The 18,540-nt window shown below is 39.4% G+C and overlaps 1 protein-coding gene across 9 annotated transcripts in view; it reads right to left on the reverse strand.

The window, feature by feature from the left end:
• TXNDC16 (thioredoxin domain containing 16) overlaps positions 1-18,540 on the reverse strand; it is a 99,798-nt gene that overhangs the window by 70,329 nt on the left and 10,929 nt on the right. For all 9 annotated transcript variants that reach the window (XM_084981231.1, XM_084981225.1, XM_021102006.2 and 6 more), the window contains 3 exons: positions 18,338-18,420; positions 12,727-12,800; positions 11,466-11,540 (listed from right to left, as the gene is read on the reverse strand). Coding sequence is in view for 6 of the 9 variants with exons in the window: in XM_084981225.1 (XP_084837351.1) it covers positions 11,466-11,540; positions 12,727-12,800; positions 18,338-18,420 (232 nt within the window). In the remaining 3 variants the exon portion in view is untranslated. The remainder of the gene's footprint in view (positions 1-11,465; positions 11,541-12,726; positions 12,801-18,337; positions 18,421-18,540) is intronic.

An 18,540-nucleotide genomic window follows, 5' to 3' on the forward strand; every position in this document is an offset into this window, starting at 1 on the left:
AGGAACCATGAGGTTGCGGGTTTGGTCCCTGCCCTTGCTCAGTGGGTTGAGGATCCGGCGTTGCCGTGAGCTGTGGTGTAGGTTGCAGACGCGGCTCGGATCCCACGTTGCTGTGGCTCTGGCGTAGGCCTGTGGCTACAGATCCGATTCGACCCCTGGCCTGGGAATCTCCATATGCCGCGGGAGCGGCCCAAAGAAATAGCAAAAAGACCAAAAAAAAAAAAAAAAAAAAAACCTACTAGGAAAGGACCAGCATGGGCACACCGTTCAGAGTTCAGTTTTAAAGAAAGACAGCTTCCCAGAGGGGCCTTCCCCAGGAGTTCTACACTAACATCACCTAAAGACTCAATACCCAGGCTCTGCAATAGTGTGTTAAAAATGAAATATTACCAGGAATTATGACAGCTGAAAATAATTCCCATAATATTTGCAGCTCATGTTATCATGAGTAGAATATTAAGTCAAATGGAAAGAAACCTTCCATTTGACAAAATATTGTCATAGGAATATCAAAGCCCATCTTTACAAAGAGTTAATGAGATTTCATTGTCTCTTTACAGTACCAAATCACCTTTCCTTTTCATATCTTTTGATGACTTCCAGGAGTCAACAATGACTATGAAAAAAAATAGCCTTTCTGTGCAACTGCAGCCTCATGGCAAATATTCCCAGCAACTGTCACAGCATGGACTAGCATGAACTCAGCTCTGTTAGCACCATGTGTGAACCTGAACCACAAGTAGGTATCTGCATTAGGATTGCCTTTTTTCCTAACTGCAAAATGAGATTCCTGCATTTACACAGAAAAAAGCAACACTTGTAGTATATCGAGTTAAGACCTAAAACATATTTTCACATGCATTTCCTTACTCAGTCTTCACAAAAATCTCATGAGGCTGCAGTTTTAACATTTAGAGGTGAGAAAAACTAGCAATTAGAAAAAGATCAATTTCTAGGATCATGGGATGGACACTAAGGAATGAGGACTCAAATCCTCCATAAACCCAACTTTTTCATAGATCATTCCAAAGCACACTTGAGGCCACAGTGCCTCAACCGTCTACACCTCTAACTGACTTGCCTTGGACGGGTTACTCACAAGGTATTCTCAGATCAACAAATGAAGATTGTTACCGTGCTTTCTTTTTCTAAATAGTGCCCTTCCGAATACTGTCTAGAAGCTGGGACATATCATTTTCCTCACAGTTATCAAACCATACAAGTCCATCTGTTTTGACTATGTATACTTTAGAAAGCAGAGCTACGAATTTTTTGACTGTAAGTTGAAATTCTTACTTTTATGTTTTATTTTGCAAATTGGTAAGCCTTTTGTATGATTCAAACCACGACAAGTGGAAGAGTGAAGAGTCCTGCCTCCAACTCCTGCCCCATCCTAACTTCCCCACCCAATTCCCATAAACCAATCATCAGTTTCTTGGGAAACTCTGAAATATTTATACCAAGTACATACATGCCATAAATACATATTTACATATGCCTCTGTCAGAAGACAGTCCTTCCTGGATTTCTCAGTGTTCCTATATAGCCCAGGTCTGCAGATGAAAAAAATCAGCTCTACAAGAAGGTAGAGAATGTCTCCTTTTCACATTCTAATCATGTCTCCTTTTCTCTGGAGTCACCTGCTCCCATTCGAAGGTAATAAAAACCTTTCTTATCTTCCCTCGAGGTAAATGCTTATTTAAGAGTAAAGATCTCCTGCCCCAAGTGATTTGTTCAAATTCCAAAGGAAAAAAAAAAAAAAAACACTCTATCTCCAGAAATAAAAAGTAGATGTATCAGCTCCTATATAAACTTAGAGATTCATAATCTTAAGTTCTCCAAATCTCACTGTAAGTACACACATCAGCATATGGCTTTCACCTTGCAGCTCTGTGGAGAACTACGTTTGGGAGTCTAGTGCCACCAGATTACCCTGACTGCTGGTACTGCTGTGTCTGATTTCTGATTCAGAGGTTTGGTGTTTTTGCAAGTATATATATACGCAAGTAGGATAACATTTAAGGCCCTTCAGAGTTTTAGACTTAATATGCCCTTTCTTTTATACAAAGTACTATGCTATACTCTAAACACTTGGTTTATCTCATTAATATACCTTCAAAGTCAACTTGTGAAAAATGTTAATAGATCATTAAGTCGGCATATTTTTATTCAATGATGTTTTAGGAATATTTTAAATGCCCTAATAAAAAAAAAACTATTTAATTAGCCATAATGGCTCAAAAATATTCAGTATAAAGGTTACTCTAAGTTTGTAGTTGTTATTCTATTAGAATTTTACTAAATTCCTCCTCCACTGTAACTTTCCTATTATCTAAAACCTTGATCTTTTCTGTTTTCAAAGAAGCAAAGTTCAAGTGTTAACTGTGGATCACTTATCTCAATCAAAACCGTTCCACATAAAGAACAAATTCTAATGCTTTGGGGGAAAAGAATAATAGCATAAGTTATACATTTCTAAAAAGCAAGCCAAATAAAGCAACATATTCTCAAATGCAAGCTTTCAGTTGATATACAAGTGTTTTGAGAAATATAAAAACAATCTAGATATTACCTGCAAATATTTCTTCTCCTTGATAATCAGACTAAGTAGTGGATTTGGGTCAAAAATAACTGACGAGTTAACTGAAATTAATGTATTTGAATACACTGATCAATTCTGGCAAATGGAAGAAATGCCAATCAAGTTGGCTCGCCTGTTTACTGCCTAATAAAATGCAAACATAGAAGATTTATACATAACTACGTACATATTATATATGATATATACATATAGTTCAAGTAGATATTTAATATTAGATAATTGTCTTAACAAAAAGACTAAAGGATATAAACATAAATAACTGTTTAGCTCTGAGTAATGAATGGATTATGAAAAATTTCAGGGGAATATTTCATAGCTTTCTATATTTTTCATCCATTCTACAATAAGGATACTGTCACTGCAATCTAGCCAGCTTGTTTTTCCAGTCTTTTTTTAAGTAATAAAAATCCAGGAGTTCCCGTCGTGGCGCAGTGGTTAACGAATCTGACTAGGAACCATGAGGTTGCGGGTTTGGTCCCTGCCCTTGCTCAGTGGGTTAACGATCCGGCGTTGCCGTGAGCTGTGGTGTAGGTTGCAGATGCGGCTCGGATCCTGCGTTGCTGTGGCTCTGGCGTAGGCCAGTGGCTACAGGTCCGATTCGACCCCTAGCCTGGGAACCTCCATATGCCGCAGGAGCGGCCCAAAGAAATAGCAAAAAGACAAAAAAAAAAAAAAAAAAAAATCCAATAGGGGCAAAAAAAGGGCACAAACTTAATACACAGAAACCAATATTTTTCATATGCATATATATTATACATATAATCATACAATATAATTTATCCTTTACATACATTACATATGTATAATATATATTATGCATACATACACACACATAAAAATTTAACAGTGTGTGTATTAGAAGATCATAAAGAACCCATTTACAATAGAAACAAAAGATATAAAATACCTAGTAATAATTTTAGTGTCCAAGAATATATAAAGAAAGCATTAGAACACTACTAGAGGACACAAAAGAAATACTGAATAAATGGAAAGACATCTGGGTCTGGGATGGGAGATTCATTCAAAAGATGTTGTGTGTCCCTAAAATAACTTATAAATTTAATGCCAGGATGATTTAGTCAGGGAGGGGAAGAAACCAGATAAGCTAATTTTAAATGTCAATTGTCAATCTTTCTTTCTTTTTTTTTTTTTTTTTTTGTCTTTTTGTCTTTTCTAGGGCCGCACCCACGGCATATGGAAGTTCCCAGGCTAGGGGTCCAATTTGTGCTGTTGCTGCTGGCCTACACTAGAGCCACAGCAATGCGGGATCCGAGCCGTGTCTGTGACCTACACCACAGCTCATGGCAATGACGGATCCCCAACCCACTGAGTGAGGCCGGGGATCAAACCCACAACCTCATGGTTTCTAGTCGGGTTCATACTGAGCCATGACGGGAACTCCCTAAATGTCAACCTTTAAACAAAACAAAAATATGATTCTAAACACAGAAATAAGAAGGGGCCTTTCAGATATATCATAAAGCCTCAGTAATTAAAGTAATTGTACCAGTTTTTTTTTTAGAAGATGGACAGATTAATGAAATAGAAAGTCTAAAAGTAGACCCAAAAAAGTATGGGCATTTAATAAAAAAAAGGCATCTTGAAAACTGAGAGTCACTAATCTCATTGTGTTAGGACAATTATTTAGCCACCTGATAATATACAGCTAAAGTCACTGCTCATACCATTCACCTAGATAAATTCCAAACAAAGTAAAGATTTAAATGTGAAATTGAACCATTAAAACATTAAGAAAAGAAATGAACCCACAAAATAGAGCTTGATCTTTGATAAAGGAGGATAAGTAATTTAATGGAAAAAGACTAGCCTTTTCAACAAAGGCTGCTAAAACAACCGTACCTCCACAAGCAAACAAGTGAATCTAGACACTGACTTTACACCCTTCACAAAAATTAACTCAAATGGATCACAGCCCTAAATGTAAAACACAGAAGAAAATCTTGGCAACCTTGGATTTGGAAATGAATTTTTAGATACAACACCAAAATCACGATCCATGAAAGAAAAATTGTTGAGTTGGGCAGCTTCACTATTATTAAAAACATCTGCTCTGCAAAAGATACTTAAAAAAATGAAAAAACAAGTCACAGACTGGGAGAAAATATTTGCAAAACATACAGCTAATAATTGATTTATACCTAAAATACACAAAAGAACTCTTAAAACTCAACAAAGAAAACCCAATTAAAATACGAACAAAAGACCTGAAGAGACACCCCACCAGAGAATATATACAGATGGCCAATAAGCATACTAAAAGATGCTCAACATCATATGTCATTAGGAAGTTGTAAATTAAACAAGATACCTATACACCTATTAGAATGGCTACAATACTTTTAAATTATGTAAAATGTGAGTTCCCATCAAGGCACAGCAGAAACAAATCCAATTAGGAACCATGAGCTTTTGGGTTTGATCCCTGGCCTTGCTCAGTAGGTTAAGGATCTAGTATTGGCGTAAGCTGTGGTGTAGGTCGTAGATGTGGCTCACATCTGGTGTGGCTGAGGCTGTGGTGTAGGCTGGCAGCTATGGCTCTGATTTGACCCCTAGCCTGGGAACCTCCACATGCCACTAGTGCAGCCCTAAAAAGCAAAAAAAAAAAAAAAAAAAAAAAAAAAAAAAGGAACTCAACATACGTGGTAATGTAAAAATGATAGTCACTTTGGAAGATAGTTTGGCAGTTTCTTACAAAGCTAAATGTAGTCTTACCATACAATCCAGAAATTACACCCCTAGGTATTTACCCAAATGAATCGAAAAACCACATCAATACAAAAAAACCTACCCATGAACTTTAGAGCAGCTTTATTCATAACTGCCAAAACTTGGAAAAACCAAGGTGCCCTTCAATTTGTGAATGGATAAACAGTGATAGAGCCATACAATGGAGTATTATTCAGCAATAAAAAGAAATGAGCTATCAAGCCATGAAAAGACATTGAGGAACCTTAAAAATATATTGCTAAGAATAAGAAACCAATCTGAAAAGGCTATATATAGATATATACACATATATATACACATATGATTCGGAAACTGATCTCCCCCCATTAAAACTGAGTTCCCCAGCCAAGTTTCTTCTTTTTTTTCTTTTTCAAAGTTTACAATTTTGGCTTTATTAGCCATTGACTTTTTTTTTTTTTTTTTTTTTTTTTTTTTTTGCCTCACCTGCAGCATATGGATGTTCCCAGGCCAGGGACTGAATCTGAGCTGCCGCTGCAATCTCAGGCATTCCTCATCTGCAGCAATGCTAGATTCTTAACTCACTGCACCCAGCCAGGGACTGAACCCATGACTGGAGCCGCTGCAGTCAGACTCTTTTTTTTTTTTTTTTTCTGGTCTTCTTTTTTTTTTAGGGCCGCACCTGCGGCATATGGAGACTCCCAAGCTAGGGGTACAATCAGAGTTATAGCTACCAGCCTACCCTGCAGCCACAGCAATGTGGGATCCGAGCCGCGTCTTCGACCTACACCACAGCTCGTGGCAACGCTGGATCCTTAACCCACTAAGCGAGGCCAGGGATCGAACCAACACCGTAATGGATGCTAGTCATGTTCGCTAACCACTGAAACCCACAACGGGAATTCCTGCAGTTAGATTCTTAACCCAATATGCCACAGAGGGAATTCTCCTGCCAAGTTTCTGATTAACTTGTCTAACCAAAACTTTATTCCCTTTCTTGTCCCCTCTGACCCAATCCTTTGCTAAATGAACAGTAACGAACAGTAATCAACCAGAGTCAGATGACTAAAACTGCTGTTGTAGATAACATTTTCAATGCACTAAAATTGCTAGGTTATTTCTCCAAGGCAAGATGAGCTAACAGAACCCCTCGGGTCATGGACCACAAAACCAGAGACAAGTAAACTGTAGGTATCTTGACTCCTGAAACTACAATTAAGAAATGTCACAGAATTATCACTAGACAATGATTAATCCCAGCTTCTTTGTTCTTCCCCTTTAAAAATGCCCCTAACTCAAAGACCAAATTAGAGTGGATCTGAGCTTTGTCTCCCCCTCCCTTGCTTGGCGCCCTGCAACAAACCCTTGCTGGAAACAGCCACTTTCTGCAAAACCCCCACACACGAGCCCTTTTGCTCCATTATAATTCCAACCATATGACACTTCGAAAAAGGCAAAACTATAGAGACAGTAGAAAGATCAGCGGTGGGAGAATGCAAGAGAAGGGTGAATTGGTGGAGCACAGGAGATTTTTAGGGCAGTGAAACTATTCTGTTTGATGCTATAATGCTGGATACCTGTCATAATACATTTGTCAAAATTCATAGAACTGTACAACACAGAGTAAACTAATATACACTAAGCACTGCAGTTAATAATAATGTGTCAGCATTGATTCATCAGTTGTAACAAAGGTACCACACAAAGCAAAATGCTAACAGAGGAAACTGAGTACAGAGGAGAAAGGAGGAATTCTCTGTACTATCTGTTCGGTTTTCCATAATTCTAAAATTGCTCTAAAAACCAGCCCACTAATTTTTTTTTTTAAGTGAACTCCTTTGTAACAAAAGCACAAGGGAGACCTGGAACAACTTAGAATCCTTAAGTCAAAAGAGAAAAGACAATTTTGATCTGATAATATTTAAGAGAACAAAATAGGAAAATTCAAAAGATATATGACAAGGAAAGAAATGTACAAAGAAATGTACGATTTGTTTCTCCTTTATGTAAGGAGAGCACCTAGAAATAAAAAAAAAAGTTCAAAACATGACAGAAAAGCAGGCAAAAGCTATCAAGCAACAGTTCAGTTTCATTTCTATGAATAACATGCAACCGAAAAGAATACAAGAGAGGAACTGCTTGCCAGGACCTGGGTATTTCAAACTGATGCTTTTAACACAAAGAAGTGGGACAATGGATTGAGAGGCATTTTTTCCCTTATGGCAATTTGCAAGGTACAGCTCTGATATGGCACACCATTTAGCATAGTTCTCCAACACTCTAAATATCATTACTGAAAATTTTTGTAAAATACTGCATTCTACAAGTCATTTCTCTTACATTTTAAATAAAAATTGGGACATTGCCTCTTTGAAATTCTACTTCCTTGATAGGTTTTTTCCACTCAGTTTCTTCTTCCTTTATATGTCAGTGTTGTCCTAGGATGCTCCCTAGATGACCTGCATGTTGACAACACTCCTCAGGGGTGCAAATTCCTACAGCTGCCTACTCCAGGCTCTGGTAAGATGGGCATCTGACTTGTTAAAGTAGACTCCTTCTCTCCTGTAAATTTTTGTTCTCCTTACCTACTTCAGATGGTAATCAGACTGGATTTGGGATAGAGTGAGGTGGGAAGGAAGAAATTGGGGCTTAGACAAATTAATTTTTACCAAGTCCAGTTAATTTCACCTCCTAAGCATTAAAAAAGAAAAACCTGGAGCTCCTGCTGCGGCACAGTGGGTTAAGAATCTGACTGTAGTGACCCAGGGGCTGGAGAGGCACAGGTTCAATCCCCAGCCCAGCACAGTGAATTAAGGATCCAGCACTGCCACAACTGCAGCTTATGTTGCAGCTGCAGCTCCAATTCAATCCTTGACCAGGAAACTTCGATATGCTGTGAGTGGGGCCAAAAAAGAAAAAGAAAAAAAGAAAAAAAACCACCTCTCTTCACTGTCTTTACTCTCCTAGATTGTACAATGGCCACACAATGGTTTCTCCACGTGCTTGGATCCCGGAAATCTGTCTCACACCCACCAGAAAGGGCTCTCAAGTGCTAATCCGATCACCTCACTGACCTGCCTACAACCCTCTGATGAGCAATCAAGTGCTGAGGTGGTCAATTAGGACAGTGAGGCACACTGAAAGTAACCACCAAGCCTTTATTCACTTACTGTGACTGTGCAAGGAAGAGGCCAAAAAAGAGGCCCCCCACTCCACAGAGCTCCATTCCCTTCCCCTGCCATGGAACAGCTCCACGCCAGGATCAGCAGGCACAGGAATCACCTCATTCCAAAGAGTCCCCAAAAGACAGCTTCTGCCTCTTTATGGACCCGTGGGCTGGTCGGGGGACAGAGAGGGGGAAGGGCTAGGAGCAGAAAGGTACTGAGTCCAAACCCAGAAAAGTGCTTAGCAGAAGACCCATAAGGAGACCTCGGCAGAAGCACCTGGAAGGTGCCTCAGGCAAGGTCACTGAAGTGAGGCCTCCTGGAGAACCTGGGGCTAAAGGCAGGTGTTTATTCAAGCAAGTCTGCCCTGAGGGGTTGGGAGGAGGAGGGACCCGAGTCTTGATCCTCAATTTTCTCTAGAAAACTTCAAAGCACTGGCTGTGCACCTAGTCTGGGTGGGGCGGGAGCCTTTTCCCCCTGAGGCCTGCCAGGCGAAGCTCGAAGCTCGTGACTGCTTGTGGTTGGGCCTGAAAGATCACAAGAGGATTCTGGCCTCCTCAGCCTTCCGCGACTACCCGAAGCCTAAGGTTCTTCACATGGTAAAGAGAGATCCCTTCCTGTGACCCCAAGCCTACTTCTCTACTCTAACCTCCTGCTTCATGTTTTATGCTCCAGTAAAAATTACCTTCTCCAAACTTCTCCAGCCTGGGTTCACATTTCTTCCTGCTTTTCCCATCTTCCATTTCTCCACCAAGAAAACTCCCACTTATCCTTTAGGACTCAAGAGCCACTTCCTTCAGGAAGACTTCTTAACAACTGCCCATCCTCATTCGAGATACACAAGGAACTACCTACCCCCTACTCTGTGGACACTTAAGCCTTTATATAGACATAGTTATAAGATTTTACTCCCTACATAATATTTTTCTGTTTACATATTATTTACATAATTATATGTAATCTTACATATTTACAAATTCTTAGAAAATGGAAGCACATCTTATTCTGTTTTTTATCTCGAGTGCCTTTCAAGTATATGGCACATAGCGGGAATGTAGAGAATACTCTATTTGTGGAATTCATGTTCTATAAATCAGCCTTAGGACAACACAGGGAATAGGACACCACGGCAGGATTGAATGACACAAGCCCCACATGCTAACCAGCTCAGATAACAGGGTTCCACCACGGACAGCCTCTCCACTTCTAAGGCCCAATTGTTTCAAAACCACCTTGTCATCAAATTGCCCAGTGTGGACCTGCCACTCTAGGATCTGCTGTCAAAGACAATCTCAGTAACTTAAAGAATCTTCTTTCTCTGTTTCTTCACCCTCATTTCTGGGTCAAAGACAGTCATCTGGTACCCATTGTAAAAAGAGCAGAAACAAGTAAGCTCCCTGAGAACAAATATATCATATCCATGACTTGGACTTTTTTGCTAATCTCTCAAGATGGCCACCCCTTCTCTGCCCCAGGCAAGGGCTTCTGAGGCAGCCTAGCAATTCTGGAATTCCTTCTTCAAAAGGCCATTTTTCATCCCTTACAATTGCCTGCTCAGTCCACAGGCCTCAGGGCCCATGTCTATCAGGGATTTCTTTCTCTTTTTCTTTGCCTTTTTTAAGGTTGCCCCTGTGGCAAATGGAAGTTCCCAGGCTAGGGATCAAATCAGAGCTGCAGCTACTGGCCTACACCATAGCCACAGCAATGCCATATCTGAGATGCAACTGCAACCTAAACCAGATCCTTAATCCACTGAGTGAGGCAAGGGATCAAACCCACATTTTCATGGATATGAGTTGGGTTCATTACTGCTGAGCCACAATGGGAACTCCCTGTCAGGAATTTCTAAAGGCCTTTCATTAATACATTATCAGTATTGGAACATGCAAAAGCATCCACTTGCAAAATAAAAATCACACTTTTCACCTACAAAGTGTTGAGTTTCCTGTATTAACTTTCACTCAGTTTTCATGAGAATCAGGTATGAGAAGGGGAGGACGGGAACCATGCCGAAAACAGTGATGGCACTGTCAGCAAAGGTCTCAGGGGACAACAGACACACAGCAATGTTAAATTAGAAAAGTCTATGTAAACTCATATCCTTCAAAAGTCATAGTGTCTAGCTCTGTCACCAGACACTATACTTCACTGGGGAAGAGACTGCAGAAACAGATCCCAGATAGGTCTGAATCCCAGATCTAAAGAGTCCATGTCAGGCAAGTTAAATTAGATTCACTCTATCTCAATAAATATTCAAATATGTGTTGAGATCATCTGAAATGTTTCTGCACTTACTGAGCAGGCACAGACTACAGTCTCCAGAAAAAAATAAAAATCAGGCTGGTATGAAAAGGACGCTGACACTTTAAAAACCTTAGTGAGAAGAGTAAAGATGGGCTTCTTACTGGTAAAATCCTCACTCCACAGATACCACCAAAAGCAAGAGCAACAGTATGACCCATGTGGCCGAGCTGTGCCATCTCCTACTTTTACATAGAGTATCTCCATGTTTCTGTATCCTCTGCCACTCAAGCAATTTTAGATCTTCTATGTGGGAAGATAGACCAGCAATTTGTATGAAACTGAAGCCTACGAATATAATGTTAGGACCCTAAAATATTGTAAAGGATTGGAGTTCCCGTAGTGGTGCAGTGGTTAACGAATCCGACTAGGAACCATGAGGTTGCGGGTTTGGTCCCTGGCCTTGCTCAGTGGGATAAGGATCTGGCGTTGCCGTGAGCTGTGGTGTAGGTTGCAGACTTGGCTTGGATCCCAAGTTGCTGTGGCTCTGGTGTAGGCTGGTGGCTACAGCTCCGATTAGACCCCTGGCCTGGGAACCTACATATGCCACGGGAGCGGCCCTAGAAAAGGCATAAAGACAAAAAAAAAAAAAAAAAAACCTAAAATATTGTAAAGGATTGTGGTTGTGTAAAATGAAATCAATAGATCTATCACAAGCAAGTAAGTGAATAGGTACCCCCTGTACTTACAAGAGAACATGAGCCACGATGGCATTTACATCGAACAAGGTATCCGTGGGGAATTCTCTGAGTAATATGCTGCCCCTGCAAAAAGTTTTAAAAAGCATTATAGAAATATAGGGAGTTCTCGTCATGGCTCAGTGGTAACAAACTCAACCAGTATCCATGAGGGATGCAGGTTCGATCTCTGCCATCACTCAGTGTATCAAGGATCTGGTGTTGCCATGAGCTGTGGTGTAGGCCAGCAGCTGCAGCTCCAATTCGACCCTCAACTTGGGAACTTCCATATGCCATGGGTGCAACCCTAAAAAGATTTTTAGGGTTGCACCCATTCAATTCACTTGTCTCTCTAGCACACTAGGCTGCAAGTTCTTTTTTTTCAGAGGGCTTCATCCGTGGTACATAGAAGTTCCTGGGATAGAGACCGAACCCAAGCCACAGCAGCAACCTGAGCCATTGCAGTGACAACACCAGATCCTTAACCCTCTGAGCCACAAGGGAAATCCCTGGAAGTCCTTTGCTGTTACAACCTGTGTCTTACCCACTATCCAATGCACCCACCAGCGTGCTGGCCATTAATTCACACATAAACACTTACTGAACACACACTCACAAACACAATGACTTTGAAAGCTTAGGCCCTGGGACTAGCAAAAAGACGTTTTTTTTCCAGAGTCCCAACAAGGCCTGCTCCCAGCCTCCCCATCTCATGGCACGCAGATTCCCCAAATGGGCTGGGAAGAAGGCAGTGGGAGCAAGAAAGAAGTGTCCTCAGCACTAGGTCCCAGAGGAGTCAGGGTTCCTCCCCACTTATTAGACCAGATCCCAAGAGTCTGCAAAAAGGATTTTGAGAAAACTTAGATTAGCAGACCCAAGTGCAGAGGAATCCAAAACCTGGACATCTGCAGGTCCCTCTAAAATAAACATATTTATTTCACACCTGAATATGGACCTGACCTATCTACTTAGAACACTAAATCTGCTAAGTGCTTACTTCCCAGGCACTTGAAGTCAGAGCTTACTTAAAATTCTCATATAATATCCAAAACGATTCTGTGAAGTAAATATTAACCTCTTCATTTTATAGCTAAGGAAGCCAAAGTGGAGATAAGATATCTATTACTTGCACTTTTTGCTAAGCTTCATGTGACAACCACTCCCCCACTGCCACTGCATACAGCTTTATTCTGGCTTAGTGATATTTTGTATACTGGAATAGTCTAGAGGTATACCTTTATTTATGTCCATCCCACTCAAAGAAATAGTTTACCTGAATAAATACACTTTCATCAAATCCTCTTCTCTTCCACAGTATCTTGAGGTTTCTTCTGCGACACAATTAACCTTTAAAAGATTATATTTAATGTTTAGAGTACATATTAAAAGGTCAAGTTTCTTGGTTAGGGAAACAAGGAGAATTAAATATTATAGTTTGTCTTCAGATCAAATTTCTTATTTTACTTTTCTTTCTCATCTGTATCTATAATTGCTTGCCTACTCAAGTGCTTGAGGTAACCCAAAGAAAGGAACTGTTTCTACACCTAAGAATTATATTTAATTATACCTAAGATTTAATTCAATTTTACGATACAAGTAGGAGGTAACAAAGTAGAAAAGGAAGGAAACAATCCAGGCAAGATAAAAAGAAATCATGAGCAAGAGTTCCCAATGTGGCTCAGCAGGTTAAGAACCTTATATAGTGTCCATGAGGATGCAGGTTCAATCCCTGGCCTCACTCAGTGGGTTAAGGATCCAGCGTTGCTACAAGCTTTGGAGTAGGTCACAGATGCAGCTTGGATCTGGTGTTGCCTCAGCTATGGCATAAGCCACTCCTGCAGCTCCAATTTTATCCCTGGCCTGGGAACTTCCATAGGCTGAAGGTGTGACCATGGGAGAAAAAAAAAAAAAAACTCATGAGCAAAACCCAGGGGGCACAGAAGTGAGTGCTAAGTTGGGATCATGAAAACATCTCAATAACTGGAACACAGGTATGACAGACACTGGTTTCTTACCCAAAATCTATCTTCCCCTTTTTGCTTCACTAACAGAACTTCACTAAAAGCAAATACCCCATTTAAGACTCCCCCAACTGCTAAGGATGGCTAAATTATATTAGGAGAAGTCACTGGGTTGGGATTCCTAGATGGATCATAAAAAGGGGGCTGACTGATATTCTTGCTCCTCCCACTTCTTCCTAACAAGGAACCAGATAAGATAAGCCGGCACCAGCAGTCATCAGAGACCATAAGGCATTTTTAAAGAAGAAACCCTTGCTAAGGATGGTGCAACAGAAAGAATGAACCTGAGTCCCTGCTGACATCAGAACAGCCACCACAGCCTTTGAGAGCTTATGACAAGGACTCAATGTAAAAAGCATAAGGCCAATCCTGGCAGCAACAGGAAGATAAAATGGAAGGCATGGGAGCACAAAGACAAGGAGGCAGTTAACAGACTATCACATCAGTACAGATCAAGGATGACTGGAAACTGAAGTAGAGCAGAAAAAGACACAAGAGACTTTTCACAAACATAGTAAGTAAAACTAGGAAGAAGACTGGGCATGTAATACTCAGCATAAGGGAGAAGGGAGAAAGAAAAAAAATAAAGACAATGAAGAGATTTTTAGATGGGTAAGTGGATAACCACCATCATAACTTACCAAAACTAAGGCTGGAAAAATTAGAGCTAGTATTTGATTTTGTGTTTTGTTAAGCCTTGGTTTTTTGTTTGTTTGTTTGTTTTTTCAGATGGAGGTTTTGTTGTTCAAATTTTTGTTATTCTATTAGAGTTTGAGGAAGCAAAGGGACAACTAGGAAAGCTACTTTGTTTTTTTAAAAGCTACAAAGGGAGAACTGATACTCAGGAAAGATATGAGCCACATAGAGAATCAGAATTAAAAGTCAGAATACAGTCAAAACCAAAAAGACTGAATTTTGGTGTATACAATTTTATTTTGATTTTTTAAAGTCAGAGCATCAGGGAGTTCCCACTGTGACACAGTAGGTTAAGAATCTGACTGCAGCAGCTCAGGTCACTGAGGCATAAGTTCAAGCCCTGGCCATGCAGTAAGTTAAAGGATCCAGCATTGCTACAGCTGTGGCATAGGTCACAGCTGCAGCCTGGATTCAATCCCTGGCTCAGGAACTTCTACATGCCACTGCTGTAGCAGTATAAAATAATGTATATATTAAAAAAAAAAAAAAAAGAGCACTGGGGACAGTTGGCATTATGAAATCAGATTTATCCATTCATCCACTCAAGACACATTTGAACACCTACCATATGTTAGTCACTGTTCAGTCTTATCACTGGGAGTAAAATTAAGTTCCAAAATAAAATCTTTATCTTTAGAACTTACATTCTAAAAGAAGAAATAGACCATTTAAAAACTAATTACTATGTAACATTAAGTGCTCTTAAAAAAAAAACTATTAAGGGGATAATGTGTGATAGGACATTTTAGATAAGTAATCGAAGAAGGCTTCTCTGAGGTGACATTTGCATAAAGAACTGAAGTAATGGGGTGATGCATACAAATATACAAATATGTGGAAGAGATGAGTTCCAAACAGAGGGGAAAATACTTGCAAAGGCCTTAAGGAAATACACATCTAGCGGGTTCAAGTAACAATAAGATGACCAGCATGTGTCAGGAACAAACTGAGCAAGGAGGAACAGCAAATGAAATTAGAGGAAGTCAGTATCCCAAGAGGAGTTTCGATTTTATTCTAACTGTAAAGGAAAGCCTTTCTGAGAGGATAGCAATGTGATCTGACAATGAACTTAACATGCGGAGAAGGGTTTGGTGAGACAAAAGTGAAAGGAGAAAGGCCAAACGTTAGGAGGCTATTGTGGTTTTCCAGAGAAGTGATGACAGATTGGGGAAACTGGGGTAAAAGTGAAGGTACAGGAAGTGGTCAGATCTCCAAAGTTTTGAAAGTTAGAACTAGAACTTATTGATGGACTGGTTACGATAGAAAGGATGAAAAAGGTTTTCGTTTTAAAATCTACGTTGATAGAGCAATACAGCTATACCAGCTTTTTTCAGTTATTATTTGCAAAATCTAACTTTTTCCTTCCTTTACGCTGCAGATTTCTAAAACCTTTATTTTAAGATGAATTTCTAAATAGCATACAATTGGGTTTGGTTATTGTTCCCAGCCTAACAATCTTTTTCTTAACGAGAACATTTAGTACATTTATATTTTAGTGTTTTCTTCATCTCCTGAAATCTTAACTTTTGAAGACAATCTTAAAATGCTACTTTTTGGAAAGTCTTTCCCAATACCATATATGACCTTCCACCCTGACAATCATACAAGATTTCTTTCTTTTAAATCTCTACAGCATTTTGGAGTTCCCATTGTGGCTCGGTGGGACCAATAACCATGAGGACGCAGGTTCAATTCCCGGCCTCACTCAGTGGGTTAAGGATCCCACTGAGCATTGCTATGAGCTGTGGTGTAGGTCACAGAGGCAGCTCAAATCCCTCACTGCTGTGGCTGTGGTGTAGGCTGGTGGCTACAGCTCCGATTCAACCCCTAGCCTGGGAACTTCCATATGCCATGGGTGTGGCCCTAAAAAGGCCAAAAAAAAAAAAAAAAAAAAAAACTACAGCATTTTCTTTGTATCTCTTATTATAATGATCACATTCTGCTAGTTATTGAAATGCTTTGTGAATGTGTTTTATCCCCCCTATTTTGGATATAAAACTCTCAAAGAAGTCAACTGGGCATCTCTCTACGAAAAAAAAGACTAAATAAAGTAAGCTCATTTTAACCTCATAAACAGTACTAAGTATCTACCATGTGCCAGAGACTGAGCTAGGCATGCACTACAGGTCTGTCTCATTCACCACACTGTCTTTTCCATATGGCTTAGTAAAAGCTTTATTAACTGTTAGTTCATAAAGGTGACCTTAATATTCTACTCCAGTTACAAGATAACACAGTGACTAGTTTACTAAGTTACTAGACAAACAGCATAGTTATTCCTTTTGCATATGATACCAATCTAGTATTTTGTTTTTAAATTTGTTTAAAATTTTATTCAAAGCTCCTCAGAGATGATTCTGGAGTATAAGCAGTTACTCACAGTTAGCAGAAACCTCTATGCAGAACTGACATAAAAAAAGACTTGTTTAAGGTATATAACCTGTGACATAATATTAAATATACATATACACACATAGACATACATAAATGTATGCATATATTTGGTCTGTCTGGTTCCTGACATAATGCTCCTAAAACCCTGTTGACTTCCTGAATGAAAGGAAAGCTAGGGACATCATTTGTTCTAATATTTAGTCTTTAACCTCAAATATAAGAGTTTCTGAAATCCTTGGAATCTCTGGGTGTGACAAGAGTGTCTGTAAACTAATATGACTAGTGGCTGGGAACCACTTATCTTGTAACTTCAAGTTACAAGTTATCTTCTAACTTCAAGTTACAAGTTATCTTGTAACTTCAGAATGAGGGCTGGATGCCAGCAAGACAAAGGCAAGATTAGAGGGTTGGAATTTGCAGTCCCACCTCCCATCCTTAGGACTGGAGATGGAGTTAATCTCCAATGGCCAATGACATGATCAACCATGCTTACATAATGGACCCTCCACAAAAACACTGAACACCAGGGCATGGAGAGCTTCCAGTGAACACATCTAAGTACAGGAGGATGACATACTCCAAACCACATGAGGACAGAAGCTCCTACACTTGAGACTCTTCCAGACTGCCCTGTACATGTCTTCCACTCGGTTGTTCTGAGATGTCCTTCAGAAGAAGCTAGTAAGAGTAAGCAAAGTCTTTCCCTGAGTTATGTGAGCCATTACAGAAAATTATGGACACTGAGGAGGGAGCTACAAGGACCCCCATTTGTAGCCAGCAGGTGTCGGTAACCTGGGGACCCCCTCCTTGTGGCTGGCACTGTAAGTAAGGGGCAGTCTCACAGCCCTGAGCCCTTAACCTGTGGGGTCAGTGTTAAGTCTGGGTTGTTAGAGTGAGAACTGTTTGGTGTGGAAAATGCACACACTTCATGTCAGAAGCGTTCTGGGGCAAGAGTGAACGGTTTCCTTTTAAAAGTCGCAGTTAGTTAACTTCTCTATGCTTCCTTCCCTGGGAACTCTAGCTACAGGGACCAAGAGGAACAGCAGCCATCTTTCAACAGAGGAAGGCTAATGAAATAAGAAAGAACAAATGTACATGAAAAGTCAGGTAGACACTGATCTATAAGAACTTAATAAGCACATTCAGTTTTCTAAGGTACAAATCCTAGGTTTACACTAAATGAAAGATTCATACAACTGTCTAATCCATGATGCATGTGGAAATTTGCCATAATACTCCATGGCAAATTTGAACACTTTTTGAGAAAAAAATTAAAACATAATTTCAAATGAGCTTGTTTTAACTTCTTCCAAAAAATAAATATGAAGAACCACTTATTAACATAAGTGATAATAAAGACTTAGGAAAAAAGGGAAAAAATACTTAAATTATCTCGATTTTGGTAACTTGGTTTGTGCTAATAGAAAATTTTTTAAATAGCTGAATTGTGCATAGCCATGTCAGGCAAAAAAAAAAAAAAAAAAAAAAAAAGCCTAAATATAAGATTGTAAAATGACACCCAATAGAATGGTTTGCAGCATAAAGTTCTAAGCTAAAGAATTTTAAATATCTTTTTTTCCTCTATATGTATTAATTTATGTAATGACCTGGAACTATCTACACTTCTGTTTATTCTTATAAAAAAAAAAAGGTAGAAAAAATAGTTTTCCAGTTTGGAGAAAGACGTGAAGGAACATAATATTTTTAGATACTCAGTCATACAATTATAAAATATTTGTCACTAATAATGTATTATCATAAATATCTTTATACCTTTGCAACTGAAATTCCATAGTCCTGGAGAGGTTTAACAGCCTCATTCAGTTCTTCAAGAAATACAGAGGTACTTGGAGAATCTAAAATAAGAAACTTTTTGTGAATGTTTTATGACTTGCCTTTAGGAAAGATGAATTTTTAAAATTAAAGCCCAAAGCTGCAAACTGAAAAAGTATATTAGTTTGTCCAACTAGTATGCA

Source organism: Sus scrofa, chromosome 1 (assembly GCF_054392235.1).
Source record: "Sus scrofa isolate SSC_HxYL_T2T_F1_AM1 chromosome 1, Sscrofa_HxYL_maternal_Yorkshire_Landrace_v2.0, whole genome shotgun sequence".
Taxonomy (NCBI): Eukaryota; Metazoa; Chordata; class Mammalia; order Artiodactyla; family Suidae; genus Sus; species Sus scrofa.